At 53.7% G+C, this 14824-nt stretch overlaps 1 protein-coding gene across 8 annotated transcripts in view; it reads left to right on the forward strand.

Moving 5' to 3' along the window:
• The first annotated feature begins 226 nt into the window (after positions 1 to 226).
• The window catches only part of LOC138824445 (protein Aster-B), a 120023-nt gene continuing 105425 nt past the window's right edge, over positions 227 to 14824 (forward strand). For 2 of the 8 annotated variants that reach the window (XM_070018304.1, XM_070018305.1), the window contains exon 1: positions 412 to 842. In XM_070018304.1, the coding sequence (XP_069874405.1) occupies positions 469 to 842 (374 nt within the window). In that variant the 5' untranslated portion in view covers positions 412 to 468. Of the gene's footprint in view, positions 843 to 4293; positions 4393 to 14824 lie in introns of those variants that run through there. The other 6 variants (XM_070018306.1, XM_070018307.1, XR_011371088.1 and 3 more) reach the window with 5 other exon arrangements.

The following is a 14824-nucleotide window of genomic DNA, read 5'->3' on the forward strand; positions in this document are numbered from 1 at the left end:
CGGCCCCGGGAAGGGGCGGGGCTCGCGCGGGGCCCGCGGGCCAATCGCGGCCGGGGAAAGTTTGGCGGGCGCTCGGGTTTCGGGGGCCGCGCGGGGCGGCGCCTCGGGCGGGCACCGGCGGTCGGGGCGGCCCGGCCCCGCCCCCTCCCCGTAGTTACCGGTGTCTCGCTTCCTCCCTCTCTCCCCGGCCCTCCGCCGCGCAGCGCCGCTCCCGCGGCTCCCCGGCCCGGTCCGCCCCGCGCGCTCCGCTGAGAGTCGGCCGCGCCGCCCTGGGACCCGGCGAGGCGAAGGCGCCGCGAGCGGAAGACAAACAAGGAGCGCGGGCCCAGCGCGCGGCGGGCGGCGGAGGCGGCGGCCCGGACCAGCGCGCCCGCGCGGAAAAGTTTCCCCCGGCGGCGGCGGCGCGCGCGGCGCCCCGGGACCCCGAGCCCAGCTCCACCCCCGGGCCGCGGGCGCCGGACCCCGAGGATGCCGGCGGCCAACGCGATGGAGAGCCCGCAGCCGCCCGCCCTGCAGGTGCCCGAGCCGCGGGGCGCGCCCGAGGGCGGCCCGGCCTGGTCCAGCTCCTCCACCCCGACCCTGCGCCGCCGGCGCCTCCAGATGCGCCGGACGCGGAACGTGCGCGAGCCGAGCCTGGAGGCCGCGCTGGCGCCCGACCTGCCCGGCGCCCTGGGCCCCGGCAAGGAGTTCCTGCAGCTGCCCTCCATCGAGATCACGCCCTCCAGCGACGAGGACACCCCGTGGTCCAACTGCTCCACGCCCAGCGCCTCGCCGCGCCGCAAGCGCTTCCTCCTCCGCAAGTGGCTGCGGGTGCGGGAGCGGAAGGAGTGCAGTGAGAGCAGGTAGGTCCCGCGCGCCCCGCGCGCCCCCGCGCCCGGCCCTCCCCTCCCCGCGCGCCCCGCGCGCCCCGCGCGCCCCCGCGCCCGGCCCTCCCCTCCCCGCGCGCCCCCGCGCCCGGCCCTCCCCTCCCCACGCGCCCCGCGCGCCCCCGCGCCCGGCCCTCCCCTCCCCGCGCGCCCCGCGCGCCCCCGCGCCCGGCCCTCTCCTCCCCGCGCGCCCCCGCGCCCGGCCCTCCCCTCCCCGCGCGCCCGGCCCTCCCCTCCCCGCGCACCCTGCGCGCCCCCGCGCCCGGCCCTCCCCTCCCCGCGCGCCCCCGCGCCCGGCCCTCCCCTCCCCTCCCCGCGCACCCTGCGCGCCCCCGCGCCCGGCCCTGCCCTCCCCGCGCCCCCCCGCGCCCGGCCCTCCCCTCCCCTCCCCGAGCACCCTGTGCGCCCCCCCCCCCCGCGCCCGGCCCTCCCCTCCCCGCGCGCCCCCGCGCCCGGCTCTCCCCTCCCCGCGCGTCCCCGCGCCCGGCCCTCCCCTCCCCGCGCGTCCCCGCGCCTGGCCTCCCCCCCCCCCCCGCGCGCCCCCGGTGGAAACTTCCCGGTGAGGGAGAGAGCCCGGCGCCCAGGCGCTGCCCTGGGGACCAGGGCGGCCGCCCTGAGCTCCACCCTCGTCACCGTCTCCCACCGGGACCAGGCACTCCGCTCCTGGTTAGAGACACCGCCTAGACCTAGGGCTTCGCGGGGTCCTCGCTGGGCGGTGGGAGGGGACGACGAATCTTGGGACTAAAGTCGTTTGTCGTGACTTGTGAATTGTCAGTTTCCCCTCCAAAGAGGGACCCTAAAAGCAGACTCGGGTGACAACAGAACACCAGATACCGGGTAATCTGTGAAGGGTTGGCGCGCACTTGGCTCAGGGTTCTGGACACCTGAGAGCACGGCGCTGCGCGGTGCTTGGCACGTGGGGAGGGCCTCCCCGCCCTCCTCGCCCATCTGGCGGGGTGTGGCGCCACACGCCCAGGGTCCTATTTCGTGAGAGGCCGAGGTGGAAGGATGGCGAGTTTGAGGCCGCTCTGAGCTGTGTACTTCGTACCAGGCCCAACGCGGGGGGTGGGGGGCAAGACAGAGCAAGCTGTCTTCAGGGGGACTCACCTTGCGGCCCCAATAAATCCTAATCCACCTCCAGATAAGGGAATTCCGCTTCTCACCTGAGAACATGTAGGAGACACACAGACAACATAGCTGTGAGATGGCCTAATGAAGAAGTGGAGAAACGGTGACTGGTGGGCCGTCAGATTGATGTCCGCCAAAGGGCTCAAGTTTTGATTCATGGAAAATGCGCTGCAACCCACGAGAGCTCACGCCTGTAATCCTAGCTACTTGGGAAGCAGAGGTCTGAGGATCCACCGTTTGAAGCCAGCCTGGGCAGGAAGGTCCATGAGACTCTTATCTTTAATAAACTACCCAGAAAAAGTTGGAAGTGGCGCTGTGGCTCAAGTACAGGCACAGGGAGAGCACCCGGGACCTGAATTCAAGAAAAACACACAAAAAGCACCGAAATCCAAGGGGTTGGTGGCTCTCCCCTGTAATCCTAGCAACTCAGGAGGCTGAGATTTGAGGATCCTGATTTGAAGCCAGTCTGGAAAGTCCATGAGACTCTTATCTACAATTAACCACCCAAAACCAGAAGTATAATTGTGGCTTAAGTGGTAGAGCAGCAGCTTTGAGTGAAAAATCTAAGGGACAGAGCCCAATTCCTGAGTTTAAGCCATGGAACTTGCACATACACACAGATGTGTTGAGATCCTATATACAGAAGTGGTTTTGCTCTTAAAAATATACAAATAGGATTCAACTAAATGAGGAGCTATGGTTGGTTCTAGAAAATATGAAGACATACCTTCAATATATGAGTGGCAGCTGCTCCTTTCTCTTCTGGGTAATTGGGTGGAAGCATGTCTGGTGCAGGCCCAGGGCCTGACGAGTTATATCAGTTGGCTTATTTAGAGTCATTGTCATACCTGCCGTGTGATTAACGTGACATTTTGTTATTGCTGGTTGTGTAGCCCTCTGAGCTCAGGAAATAAGGCAGTGGGACGTGCTGGGACTAGCGTTTGGGATTAGAACTTGGAACAAACGACCAGCAACAACAACATGTAAAAAGAACCTAGAGAATTAGTGTCTGCGTGTCTTCCAAAATTACTTAGCCCAACCCGTTGAGGTAATTGTTCAAAACCCAGACTGAAGACCAGAGTCTCTGACCTGCTGAATGTAGATGGAAAGTCAGAAATCGGGTGGGGAGAGGGGCTCCTTTCAGGTTGGCATTGCGTTGCCGTTCTGAGGAGGGCAGGGATGAGGGCTTTGGGCAGTGGGCCACTGCAGCTTGTCGGTCTAGGGGACATGAATTCCCTCTGTGCCATCACCCTTCCCCGGCCATTCTGTTTTCTACCTGTCCTTCCTGATGGCTCAGTTTGGCAGGTGGACAGCTAGAGTGTATTTTCACCCCGGGCCTTCGGGTTTCTGTGAGGCTCCCCTGTGACCTTGAGCCGTGCCTCCCACGGGCTGTGTGCAGCCTGGCAGGCCGGGTTGTTCTGGTGACTCGTCTGCAGATAAAGGACGCTTTCTCTTGGTTCTCCATCTTTCCCCTGATTCTTGGAGGAAGGAAGGCCTGTTTCAGGTTTCACTCAGCACAGTTGCTGGTGGAGTGCCCCCCTATTTGACTCGTTTGTAAGGCTCACCGCTCTGCTTGTGAGAGGCGCAGGGAGTGTGGCAGAGCCAAAGCCCCTGCCCTATTTTGGAGGGGGGGAGTGAGGCTGAACCAGGGCCTTGAGCCTGCCGGGTAGGCTCTCTACCAATGGAGCTGTGTTCCCAGCCCTTTCCACTTTGGTGATTTTCAAGATAAGTTCGCCTTTTTTTTTTTTTTTTTTTTTTGTACAGACCAGTCTGAACATTGATCCTCCTGTTGATACTTCCTTCCTGTAGCTGTGGATGACCGGCATGCCACCACACCCAGCTGTTACTGATTAAAACGGGAGTCCTGAGCTTTCTGCTTGGCCTGGCCTTGTTTTTCCATTCTCCCATTATCTACTTCCCAGGTGCCTGGGATTATCAGGTGTGAACCAGTAAGCCTAGCCTATGTCTGGCCACTCACACTCTTCTTAACACACAGCAATGAGAAGATGCAAAGGGGCCTGTGATTGGTCATTAACCTAAGGAAGTCATCAGTACCGGATAGGGTTAACTAGCAAGTTATTCTACCAGACCCATAACTCCTTGAGGGAGGAGACGGAGTCCTACTCGGTGCCAAGTTTTCTTAAAGCACCTTAAACGCTTGATCACCTTTAATCCTCTCAACAAACTCAAGCGAAGAAACAGCCGGGAACCTGAAGTTCAGAGATTAACTGGCTCCTGGTCAAACAGCAACAAGGCTGGAATTTGAACCGTGTTCTTCTGATCCTAAAGCTTGAGTTCTTCATCATTCCACTGAGGCATCTCTCCCGGGCTTGGAGGTGGTGGGCCCCTGCATGCTCGTGAAGGTACTACCAAAGTGTGAAGGAGTTGGTCGTGGAAGGTAGGAACTGAGTCAGGACAGCAAGCAGGCTGCTGAAACGATTGTGTGTGTGTGTGTGTGTGTGTGAGTGTGTGAGTGTGTGTGAGTGTGTGAGTGTAGACGATACTGATGACACAGGTGTACTGCCTTTCAGAAGCAGCCAGCCTTTGGCCGTTGATGTGGTTTTAGATTAGATCCCTGGTGGAAGCTGAGGTGGTGGAGATGTAGTGTGGTGGGCTGATTCACGCTGGCCAGCTTCCTTCCTCTGTGGGAGCTGGTCTTTCGAGAGTTTCCATGCGGTTGGATACTCAGCTGTGCCAGTTGTATGCTACGCAAGAGCCTGGCATGAGTGTGGGCCAGTTCCCAGGGGTAAGTCTGCCCTTCTTGGTCAGTTCAGTTTTCCTCGTGGTGCTCTGTGGCCCGCTGCCGGCCCACTCGGCCTTCATGGAGGCGTCTGAGCGGCCAAGCTGCCAAGACGGAACTTTCTTGCTGCCCCCAGTGGGGCAGCGCTGGGCCTGGGGGCAGGTGTTTAGATGCAGAACCCAGCTGGCCTGGAGAGCCCCGCGTGCTTGCTGGGCTGCTGTGTGCCCACGAGCTTTAGGGATTTTCCTGAGGCCCTTTCTTGGCATTCTTGGCCAAGATCCATGTGTGCCTTGTTGCGGTGGGGAGGGGGGGAGGGAGAGACCTGGAGGAGAATATAGCCTGTGATTGTCTTGGGGGCCCTGGGAGCTGGTTTACCACAGCGTTGGAGCTGGTGGAACTTCTCCGAGGAGAGCGTGCAGCCTTTCTCAGAGATACAGAACAGGAACACGTAGGCGGTTTGTCTGATCTCGTCTCGTCTTTCTTTTCTTCTGCTTTTCGTGCTAATATTGTGGCTTGAGCTCGGGGCCTTGCTTGCTCATTGCTGGCCCTTTCCCAGTTGGGCCACAACTCCAGCTCAGCTTTTGGCTGGGTAATTAATTGGATAGTAAGTCTCAAGGGTTTTTTTTGCCAGGTCTGGCTTTGAACCAGGATCCTCTAGGTCTCAGCCTTCTAAGTAAGTAGCTAGGATTATAGACATGAGCCCCTGGCACCCAGCTTGGCTTCCGAGAGAAAGGTGTCAGCGGAAAGATGTCAGACAGTGGTCTGCCACCCCTGGGCCACCACAAGCAGCCACATGCCACCCCCTGCAAGTGATTCAAATGCTCTGCTTTCTATGGTTCTGGCTTTTCAGTTCTAACGGCATAGTCCAAATTCATTGCTGGGGAAATATTCTGTATTGGATAAGACTAGTGGGCGAAATTCAGTCACTGGTGTCTTGTCAGATAGGGTGAAGCGTTTTACATCCTTTGCACAGCCTGACTGAGCAATACTCCCCGGCCAGTCTGATCTCTCAATGTGGCAAGGAAGGGAAGCTCCCGGCAGGTCTTGGAGGCGGAGCTGGTCTCCAGCCCTAACTAGGCTTCACATCTTACTCAGCCCAGCCCACCTCTCTAGTGTCCTTTGCCCCCTGGCCTGGTACCTCTACGCCAAATTCTGGCCACAGAGCTTCTAGATGTTTCTGGTTGGAGGGAGGAAATGACGTGGCTGAGGGAAGGTATAAGAACACAGCAAACAACCCACATGTTTTCCACCTACCCCACTTTTGCAGCGATGGAAAAAAGCATTCGCCTAGGTTCCTGCCCAGTTTGTGGGTGACAACTGCTCTGATTTGAATGGGACTATGTGTCTTGGAAGCCAGGCTGGAGTTGGATCCTCAGGGGTCCAGCTGGTACCAAGAGGGTGGAGACCTAGTTCGACTTTGGTGTTTCAAGGTGAAGTCTTTGGGAAATGCTTAGAATTTGATGAGATCATTAGGCTGGGGAGCTCATGATTGGGTCACGGTGGCTTTTTATGAGAGCCAGGCACCTTCCCAGTGGCTCACAGCCATAATCCCATCTACTCTGGAGGCTGAGATCTGAGAAGCACAGTTAAAGCCAGCCTTGGCAGGAAAGCCCCGGAGACTCTTATCTCCAATTAATCACCCAAAGGCCAGAGGTAGAGCTGTGGTTCAAGTAACAAGCAAAAAAGAAAGCAACAAAACAACAACAAAAATACCTCAGGAATAGTGCCCAGGTTCCAAGTTCAATCTCTAGAACCAAAAGAAAAGAGGCAGGGGGAGGGGGAGACCGGAGGGGAGAGGGGCGGGGGCCAGCTGGGTGACACACCTGCTCCCTGACTGGCCTGTGCCGCCCTGTGCCACCTCTGGATTCTGTTAGCCAGAAGCCATCAGGAGTGGATGTGAATCCTGAAACCTGAAGAACTTTGAGGTAGATAAAACCTTTTTTAATTTTTTGATGCTTTATTGTAAAGGTGATGTAGAGAGGGGCTACAGTTACATGAGTCAGGTAATGAGTCCATTTCCTTTTGACCAGTGTGGCCCCTCCCAGTTTTACCCCTCCCGACTTCCCTCCCCTGCCCCAGTTGTATAGTTCATTTCCATGTCTAGTGGGTTTCACTGCTGAATTGGTTCATTCTTTGTCTCACCATTTCTGTGCTTCTCCTTCTCCATCCCCTCCCCAAATTAGATAAACTTACATACAGTGCAAGTAAAACTTTCTTTCTTTTTTTTTTTTTTTGGTCGGTCGTGGGGCTTGAACTCTGGGTCTGGGCGCTGTCCCTCAGCTCTTCAAGCTCAAGGTGAGCGCTCTACCACTTGAGCTACAGCGCCACTTCCGGTTTTCTGGTGGTTTATTGGAGATAGGAGTCTCACGGTTTCTCCTGCCTGGGCTGGCTTTGAACCGCGATCCTCAGATCTCAGCCTCCTGAGTAGCTAGGATTACAGGCGTGAGCCACCAGCGCCCGGCTAAGTAAAACTTTCTTAAAAAATAGCTCCGGGGGCTGGGAGGGTGGCTCAGTGGTAGAGTGCTTGCCTTGCATGCTCAAGGCCCTGGGTTCGATTCCTCAGCACCACATAAGCAAAAAGAAAAAAGCCGGAAGTGGCGCTGGGGCTCAAGTGGTAGAGCGCTAGCCTTGAGCTGAAGAGCTGAGGGACAGCGCCCAGGCCCAGAGTTCAGGCCCCACAACCGGACCAAAAATTAAAAAAAAAAAAAAAAAATAGCTCCGGGGCGCTGGTGCTCACACCTATAATCCTAGCCACTAAGGCTGAGATCTGAGTGGGATTTTGTTTTTTGCCAGTCCTAGGGCTGGAACTCAGGGCCTGGGCATTGTCACTGAGCTTCATTTGTTCAAGGCTAGCACTCTACCACATGAGCCATAGCGTCACTTCCAGCTTTTTCTGTTTATATGGTACTGAGAAATCTAACCCAGGGCTTCATACATGCTAGACAAGCACTCTACCACTAGGCCACATTCACAGCCCCAAGGCTGAGATCTGAGGATCACGGTTCAAAGCCAGCCTGGGCAAGAAAGTCCATGAGACTCTTATCTCCAATTAACCACCAGCAAACCAGAAGTAGTGCTGTGGCTCAAGTGGTAGAGCACTCGACTTGAGCTGAAGAACTAAGGGACAGTGCCCAGGTCCTGAGCTCAATCCCCAGGACTGACAAAAAGTAAAATAAAATAAAATAAAATCAGCATGCCTTTGTGATTTTGTTACAGTAATAACAACAACAACAACAAAAAACCCCCAAACCTAAACAGCAATCCTTGGATATTTGAGCCACTAATTAGGAAAGTACAGGATAACAGTTTGGAGACTACCAAGGTCTGCCAGTTCGTTGTCTTAAATCATTGCTGTGGAAGTCGATGATCATGTTGGGGCTAATAGCAAAAGCTAGCTAAAATTTGGGGCACTCAGAAAGCAGTTTATAATTTTAACACAACTTGGATGTCTACACTCCCTTCTATCACCATTTCCCCCTTCCTGGGATTGGGCTGTGAGCCTCTAATCTTCTGGCTCTGGTGGTGGGCTTAGGGCCTGCCCTGGGACCCAGTCCCTGTCACCCATTAGCATTGGAGGGCTTGTTATGAACTCAATCTCTCTGGGTTCAGATTCCGTGGGTTTAGGAGCTGTGTGACCACAACGGGGGATAGAGGCCAAGTCTGTGTCCTACCACAGATGACTCCCTGTCTTCGATCATGATTCCAAAGGACCAAATGGTTCCAAGACACTGGCACATGACTGGAGTCCCACTTGGTCATTAATGATTAATCTGTCCTTCCTTGTATCCTGTGGAAACATCTCTGGTTCCAGGTTACTCAGATTTGCACTGCTCCATTTCATCTTGTCTGGTTCTGAAAGCATACATGGTCTCAGTATAAGCCTTTGCCTCTTCTGTGGTCTGCTACATTGAGCTAAGAGACAGTATTTCCCTCCTCTTCCTCTCTTGTGCTGGTACTGGGCCTTGAACTCAGGGCCTAAATGTTGTTCCTTGGCTTTTTCGCACAAGGTAGGTTCTTTACCACTTGAGCCATAGCTTCCCATCTGGCTTTTTGCTGCTTAATTGGAGATAAGAGTCTCAATGGAATTTTCTGCCTTGGGCTGGCTTTGAACTGTGATCTTGAGATCTCATCCTCCTGAGTGGATTAGATTACAGGTGAGAGCTAGCAGTCATCCCTTTTAATTAATTAATTAGTTTTTTTTTTGCTTGTCCTGGGACTTGAACTCAAGGCCTGGGTGTTGTCCTTGAGATTCTTTTTTTGCTCAAGGCTAGCACTCTACCACTTGAACCACAGCACCACTTCCAGCTTTTTCAGAGTAGTTTATTGGAGATAAGAGTCTTGTGGCCTTTCCTGCCCAGCCTGGCTTCAAACTGTGATCCCCAGATCTCAGCCTCCTGAGTAGCTAGGATTACAGGCATGAGCCACTGGTGTCTGGCTCTCCCTTTTATTTTTATTCACTTGTTCTTTTTGTTGTTGTTGTTGTTGTTGGTTGTGGGACCTGAACTCTTCAGCTCAAAGCCAACACTCTACCACTTGAGCCACAGTGCCACTTCCAGGTTTTTCTGCTTATGTGGTGCTGAGGAATTGAACCCAGGGCCTCAGGCATGCAAGACAAGCACTCTACCACTGAGCCACCTTCCCAGCCCTGACTTGTTCTTTTTATGGAGAAGCCTGGCGGTGGCTGTCCAGGGGTCATTAGCCTGGGCTCCAGTGTTATCCAGGGGCGCATTATCAGCAACAGCACACATTTCTTTCACGAGATCCATTCCTGGGGTTTTAGAAGCTCTGACCTGGAACTGGAATCAGAAAAAAAAAAAAAAAAAAAAGACCACATCCTTGCTATTCTAATTGCCCAGGCAGTTTGTGAAACAAGGACCGAAAATAATTTCCAAAGTTCTGCTTCTGGAGTAGTGGACGGGAGGACGGAGGTGGGTCTCCAGAGTCCGGGGCAGAGCTCTGGCAGGTGTGCATGCCATTAGCTGCTGTCATGGCCACCCGTTTCCCAAACATAGCAGCCAGGCCAGGCCGACCTCGGGCCACCTGCCTTGTCCTCGCCAGCATTTATCTCCCAGCTGGGTCACTGCACTTGAGAGCCCTTCTGACCTTTGGGTGGCACTGCAGGGTTGGAAGGATTCCTGGGAGCGGAGAGGGAGCATCTCATCCCCAGGAATGGGCTGCCCTTCGCTTGGTCACAGCAGTGCTGTCTGCCCCCGGGTCTGACATGAGAAATCACGTTGGAAAAAAAGGCAAGTCCTCCAGGAGGACTTAGATACTTCTTGCTGTGTTTTTGAGCCATACTTTGTAGGATGCTTTACCTGAGATCTATTGGGGATCCTGCCCCCTCCCCAGCTCCTTTCCTCTTGCGGTGTCCTCATTGGAGATGGACCAATTAGTTGGCTGCTGGCCATGCTTGATGACATTCCTGTAGAGACTCAGAGTCCTCAGAGCTGTTGCTTTCAGATTTTGAGGAAAGCCTTGGCTTTGTTCTGCCAGTTGCTGGACCTTTTCCAGAGAGCTCTGTGAACCCCTTCGAGGAGGCTTTGCATGGGGTGGCCTGCCCATTCTAAAAGGTTTCTAAAAGAACGCTTTCTCTCTCCCCCTCTCTCTCTCCCCCCCCTTTCCCTCTCTCTCTCTCTTTCTCTTTCAGATTGCTTCCCTCAATATCTCCATTAATGTCCAGACTCTGTGTGTCTGTGTGTCAGTGTGTACTGAAAGTTGAACTCAGGACCCTGGGCTTTTTCCACTCATAGCCAGCACCCTACCACTTGAGACATACCCATTTCCAGCTTTTTGCTGTTAATTGGAGATAAGATTCTCACTGATTTGTCCACTTGGTCTGTCTTTGAACCAGTCCTCAGATCTCAGCCTCCTGAGTAGCTCATAGCCCAGTGAAAAGACCAGGATATAAAGAACAGCATTTACAGTGAAAGGCCCTGCTTGGCCGGAGAGGCGTTGTAATTTTCCCTTCGCCTTGCTTCCTCCCCCTCCGCTGCCACCTGTCCACACCTGGCTCTGCACTTCTCAGAACACGCAGCTTCCATGTTTGTTTTCAAGGATGAATGGGTTCCACAGGGCCATTTTGGCACCCTCCACGCTGGTCAGTGGCCGGTGACACCAGCGTACAGATCCTTAACTCACCTGTGCTGTCTTCTCTTTTTTTTTTTTTTTTTGTTGTTGTTGTTATTGTTAGTAGTTGTGGGACCTGAACTCAGGGCCTGGGTGCTGTCCCTGAGCTATTTTGTTCAAGGCTAGTGCTTTACCACTTTGAGCCACAGCACCACATCCAGTTTTCTAGTGATTAATTGGAGATTAGAGTCTCATGGACCTTCCTGCCTGGCTGGCTTTGAACCGTGATCCTCAGATTTCAGTCTCCTGAGTAGCTACGCTGACAGCTAGGTGACCCACTGGTGCCCAGCTGTCCTCTCCAGTTCTTGGGAGCCCATCTTTGCCCAGGATGCAACCACATCCTGGCAGTGAGCTGATGGCATTCTGTCCACACTTGTCTGCCTTTCGGGGCAGTTTCTCCTGGGATGGCCGCCCAGGACCAGCCTTGGAGATCAGCGTGGGCTGCTGGTCATTGTGCAGAGAGGCAGCATGGGAAAGAGGCTTTGCTTCTGCTACTTTCTTCGCTCTGGTCCTGGGCCAGTTACTTAATCTGCCTGGCCTTGGTGACTTTACCCTCCTTCCTCCTTCCTTTCTTCTTCCCACTTATAGGAGCCACTGGTCCTGGAACTGAAGCAGGCAGGCGCTTGGTCCTGGAGCTGAAGCAGGCAGGCGCTCTACCACTTGAGTCAAGCTCTTAGCTCTTTTTGCTTTATTTTTCTGGTGGGGGTCTCTCATGCCGTGCCTGTGCTCTTCCTTCTCGGGCTCCGGGATGTCGTTCCCCACTTAAGGATGATTACACATGTATAGTAATTTATCACGTGGACGTAGAGATTGATTACACATAGTCCCTGTAGCCTCCGGGCAGAAGCGGGACCTCACAGACTCACTGTGTCCTTCACTGGGTCTAAGCTATGAAGTCAGTTCATTTTATTCAGCGCCGACAAAGCTCTTTGCATGGAACATAGTTGGAGCGGGAGCAAACATGTGTTTAGGGAATGAATGAATGCTCACACAATGAAAGCATCGAAGGAAATTCAATTTTCATGGAATGCTAGTGTAAATCATTTTCTGAAGCAAGACGTCCTCTCTGAGCCGAATAATTATCATCCGTTTGCCGTTTGTGTAAACCTGAGTTATTACATGTTGGCTTCTGTGTCTGTTTTAGATCTGTTGGTTTCCTTTCTGGTGTTGCTTTGATCTGGTTTGTGTCCCCATCGGCCTGCAAGTGCCAGGGGCCTGCGGCTACTGCTCTTACAACTGCGTGAGAGGAACTGACCCCCCCTCCAAGAAGGCTCTGGCCAGAGCGTATTAACAGTAACGTGTTGGGAGCTGGAAGTGGAGTGGTGGCTCAAGTAGTAGAATACCAGCCTTGACTGAAAAAGCTAAGGGAGAGTACCTGGGTCCTGAGTTCAAACCCAATGCCAGTGTGTATGCGTGTGCACTTGCACATGTGTGTACCCATGCACACTATAAATAGCGACACACACAACATATTAGGAGCCGTATTTTTCTGATACGTGACCTAGGGCTCTGGTACAATGTACAAGTATTGACTAGGTTCCTCCATCCAATAATAGCAATAATAATAATAAAATCAACCATGGCAACTTTGGATAGTGTTTATTTTTGGAGCCGTGGTTGCTATGGTAACAATTCTTTTCTCATCGTCTGCTTCCAGGTCAGGCAAATAGTCTTTTATTTCTCTTACAGAGAAGAAGGATTTTGGAGTAAATGCCTTCTTCCTTCTACCTCTCCCTTGGCCCAGTGAACTTAAAATATTTATAAAATTCGTGCTGTGTGCCAAGTATTATTCTTGAGATCAGAAACCACAGTGATCAAAATAAGTAGTAGATTTCACATCTTGCTGGATACCAACAAATTAACAATGCAATATTGTCTTCATTTGTTTAAAAGCAAGTTACTTGGCCAGGCCACGCTTCTAATCCTAGCTACTCAGGAGGCTGGGATCTCAGCTTGAAACCAGCCAGGCAGAAAAGCCTGATACACTGATCTCAAATTAACGAGCAAAAAGACAGAAGTAGAGGTGTGGCTTAAGTGGTAGAGTGCCAGCCTTTGAGCAGAAAGGGGAGGGGAAAGGGAGAGAGAGTGGAGGGGGGGGAGAGAGGGGGCGGGAGAGCATGAGCTTGAACAAGCTAAGGATTCGCACTCAAGCCCCAGTACTGGGACACACACACACACACACACACACACACACACACACACACACGTACACACGCACGCACACACGCACGCACGCGCGCGTGCACAAATTATCTGAGCACCTCACTGAAAGGGAGTTGGTTTGCTTCCTAAAATTCAAAATCCAGAGTTGTAAGAGGCAGAGTTTTGTCCACGGCTTTGAAGGAAGCCATAGAACTAGCTAGGGAGCTGGCTGGGGGGCTGTGAGGCTGCCCCTCCCCCATGGTTAATCGGATTTAATTTGATTTGCCAGGGACATCTGGAATGCAGACAACATTTGTTCCTCCCGAGTTGTTGTCCTTGTTGTCCGGGCCTGGGGCGAAGGTGGGGTTAAGCTGGGTCTGTCTCCGCGGCTGTCAGATGCCTACGCAGTGGCTGCCCTGGTGTGTGGGGTGGCCCCTGGGGAGCCAAGGCTCTGGATCACCCACAGTGCGAGAGCCTGGAAGGCAGGCAGTGCGGGAGAGTGTGGGGCTGGGATGGCACGCGGCCTTGGACTGGCAGAGGAGGGTACCGTGTGGGCACAAGTGACACCAGTGCCAGCACATTGTCACAGCCTCCGTCTGAAAGCCCTTGTCCTTTCAAAGCCTTCGCCAGCCTTGGGCTCAGGAGAGACGGGACGAGGCCCCGGGACCCCCCACGGTCTCCCATACACACCTCTTCTAATGACAAGCTCAGCACGACTGTCTGGCTGTCCCTTAGGGCAGTCGTCCCTACAACCTATGGGTCGGATGTGGGAATGAGGACGGCCACTGGTCCTTAAGGAACTGAAACCCTGACACGTGGCCCACTTCCGAGTTGCTAAGCAGTGACAGAAATCGGTGTAGTGGCTCACAGCTGTAATCCCGGCTACTGAGGGGGCAGAGATTGGGAGGATCAGAGGTTCAAAGCCAGCACTGGCAAAAAATGAGGGAGATCCCCATCCCAACAAATGAGTTGGACATGTGCTGAAATTCCACTTATGAGAGAGGCACAGGGAGAAGATACACATTTCACCTGAGGACAAAAGGGGCAAAACCCTGTTCAGAAAATGATTAAAGCAAAAAGAGAACCAGAGCCAGCCAGTGGCTCACGCCTGTAATCCTAGCTACTCTGGAGGCCGAGATCTGAGGATCATGGTTCAAAGCCAGCCTGTGCAGGAAAGTCCATGAGACTCTTACTTCCAGTGAACCGCCAGAAAACTGGAAGTGGTGCTGTGGCTGAAAGTGGTAGAGTGCTTGCCTTGAGCAAGAGAGCTCAGGGACAATGCCCATGACTAACCAGAAAGAAAAAAGAGAGAGAGCAACTCATTCTTGTAATCCTAGGTACTCAAGAGACTGAGATCTGAGGACCAAGGTTAATAGCCAATCTGGGCAAACAAATCCAAGAGACTCTTATCCCTAATTAACCAGCAAAAAGCTGGAACTAGAGACATAACTCAAGTGGTAGAGTACCTGCCTAGAAAGAATGAGGTCCTGAGTTCAAACCCAAGTACCACTAAGGAAAAGATGCAGTCTGGTGCCAGTGGCTCATCTCTGTAATCCTAACTATTTAGCTAACTACTCAGGGGGCTGAGATCTGTGGATTGTGGTTCAAAGCCAGCCTGGGCAGAAAAGTGCCCATGAGACTCTTATCTCCAGTTAACCACTCAAAAACTGGAAGTGGCGCTACAGCTCACGTGATAGAGCACTAGCCTTGAGCACAAAGAGGCTCAGGGACAGCGCCCAGGCTGAGTGCAAGCCCTACAACCAACAACAATAACGAGAAGAGGGAAAATGAGAGAGAGAGAGATCACTCATAATTCATCTCT

This window comes from Dipodomys merriami, unplaced genomic scaffold, assembly GCF_024711535.1.
Source record: "Dipodomys merriami isolate MVZ:Mamm:240054 unplaced genomic scaffold, mDipMer1.0.p SCAF_129, whole genome shotgun sequence".
Classification (NCBI taxonomy): Eukaryota; Metazoa; Chordata; class Mammalia; order Rodentia; family Heteromyidae; genus Dipodomys; species Dipodomys merriami.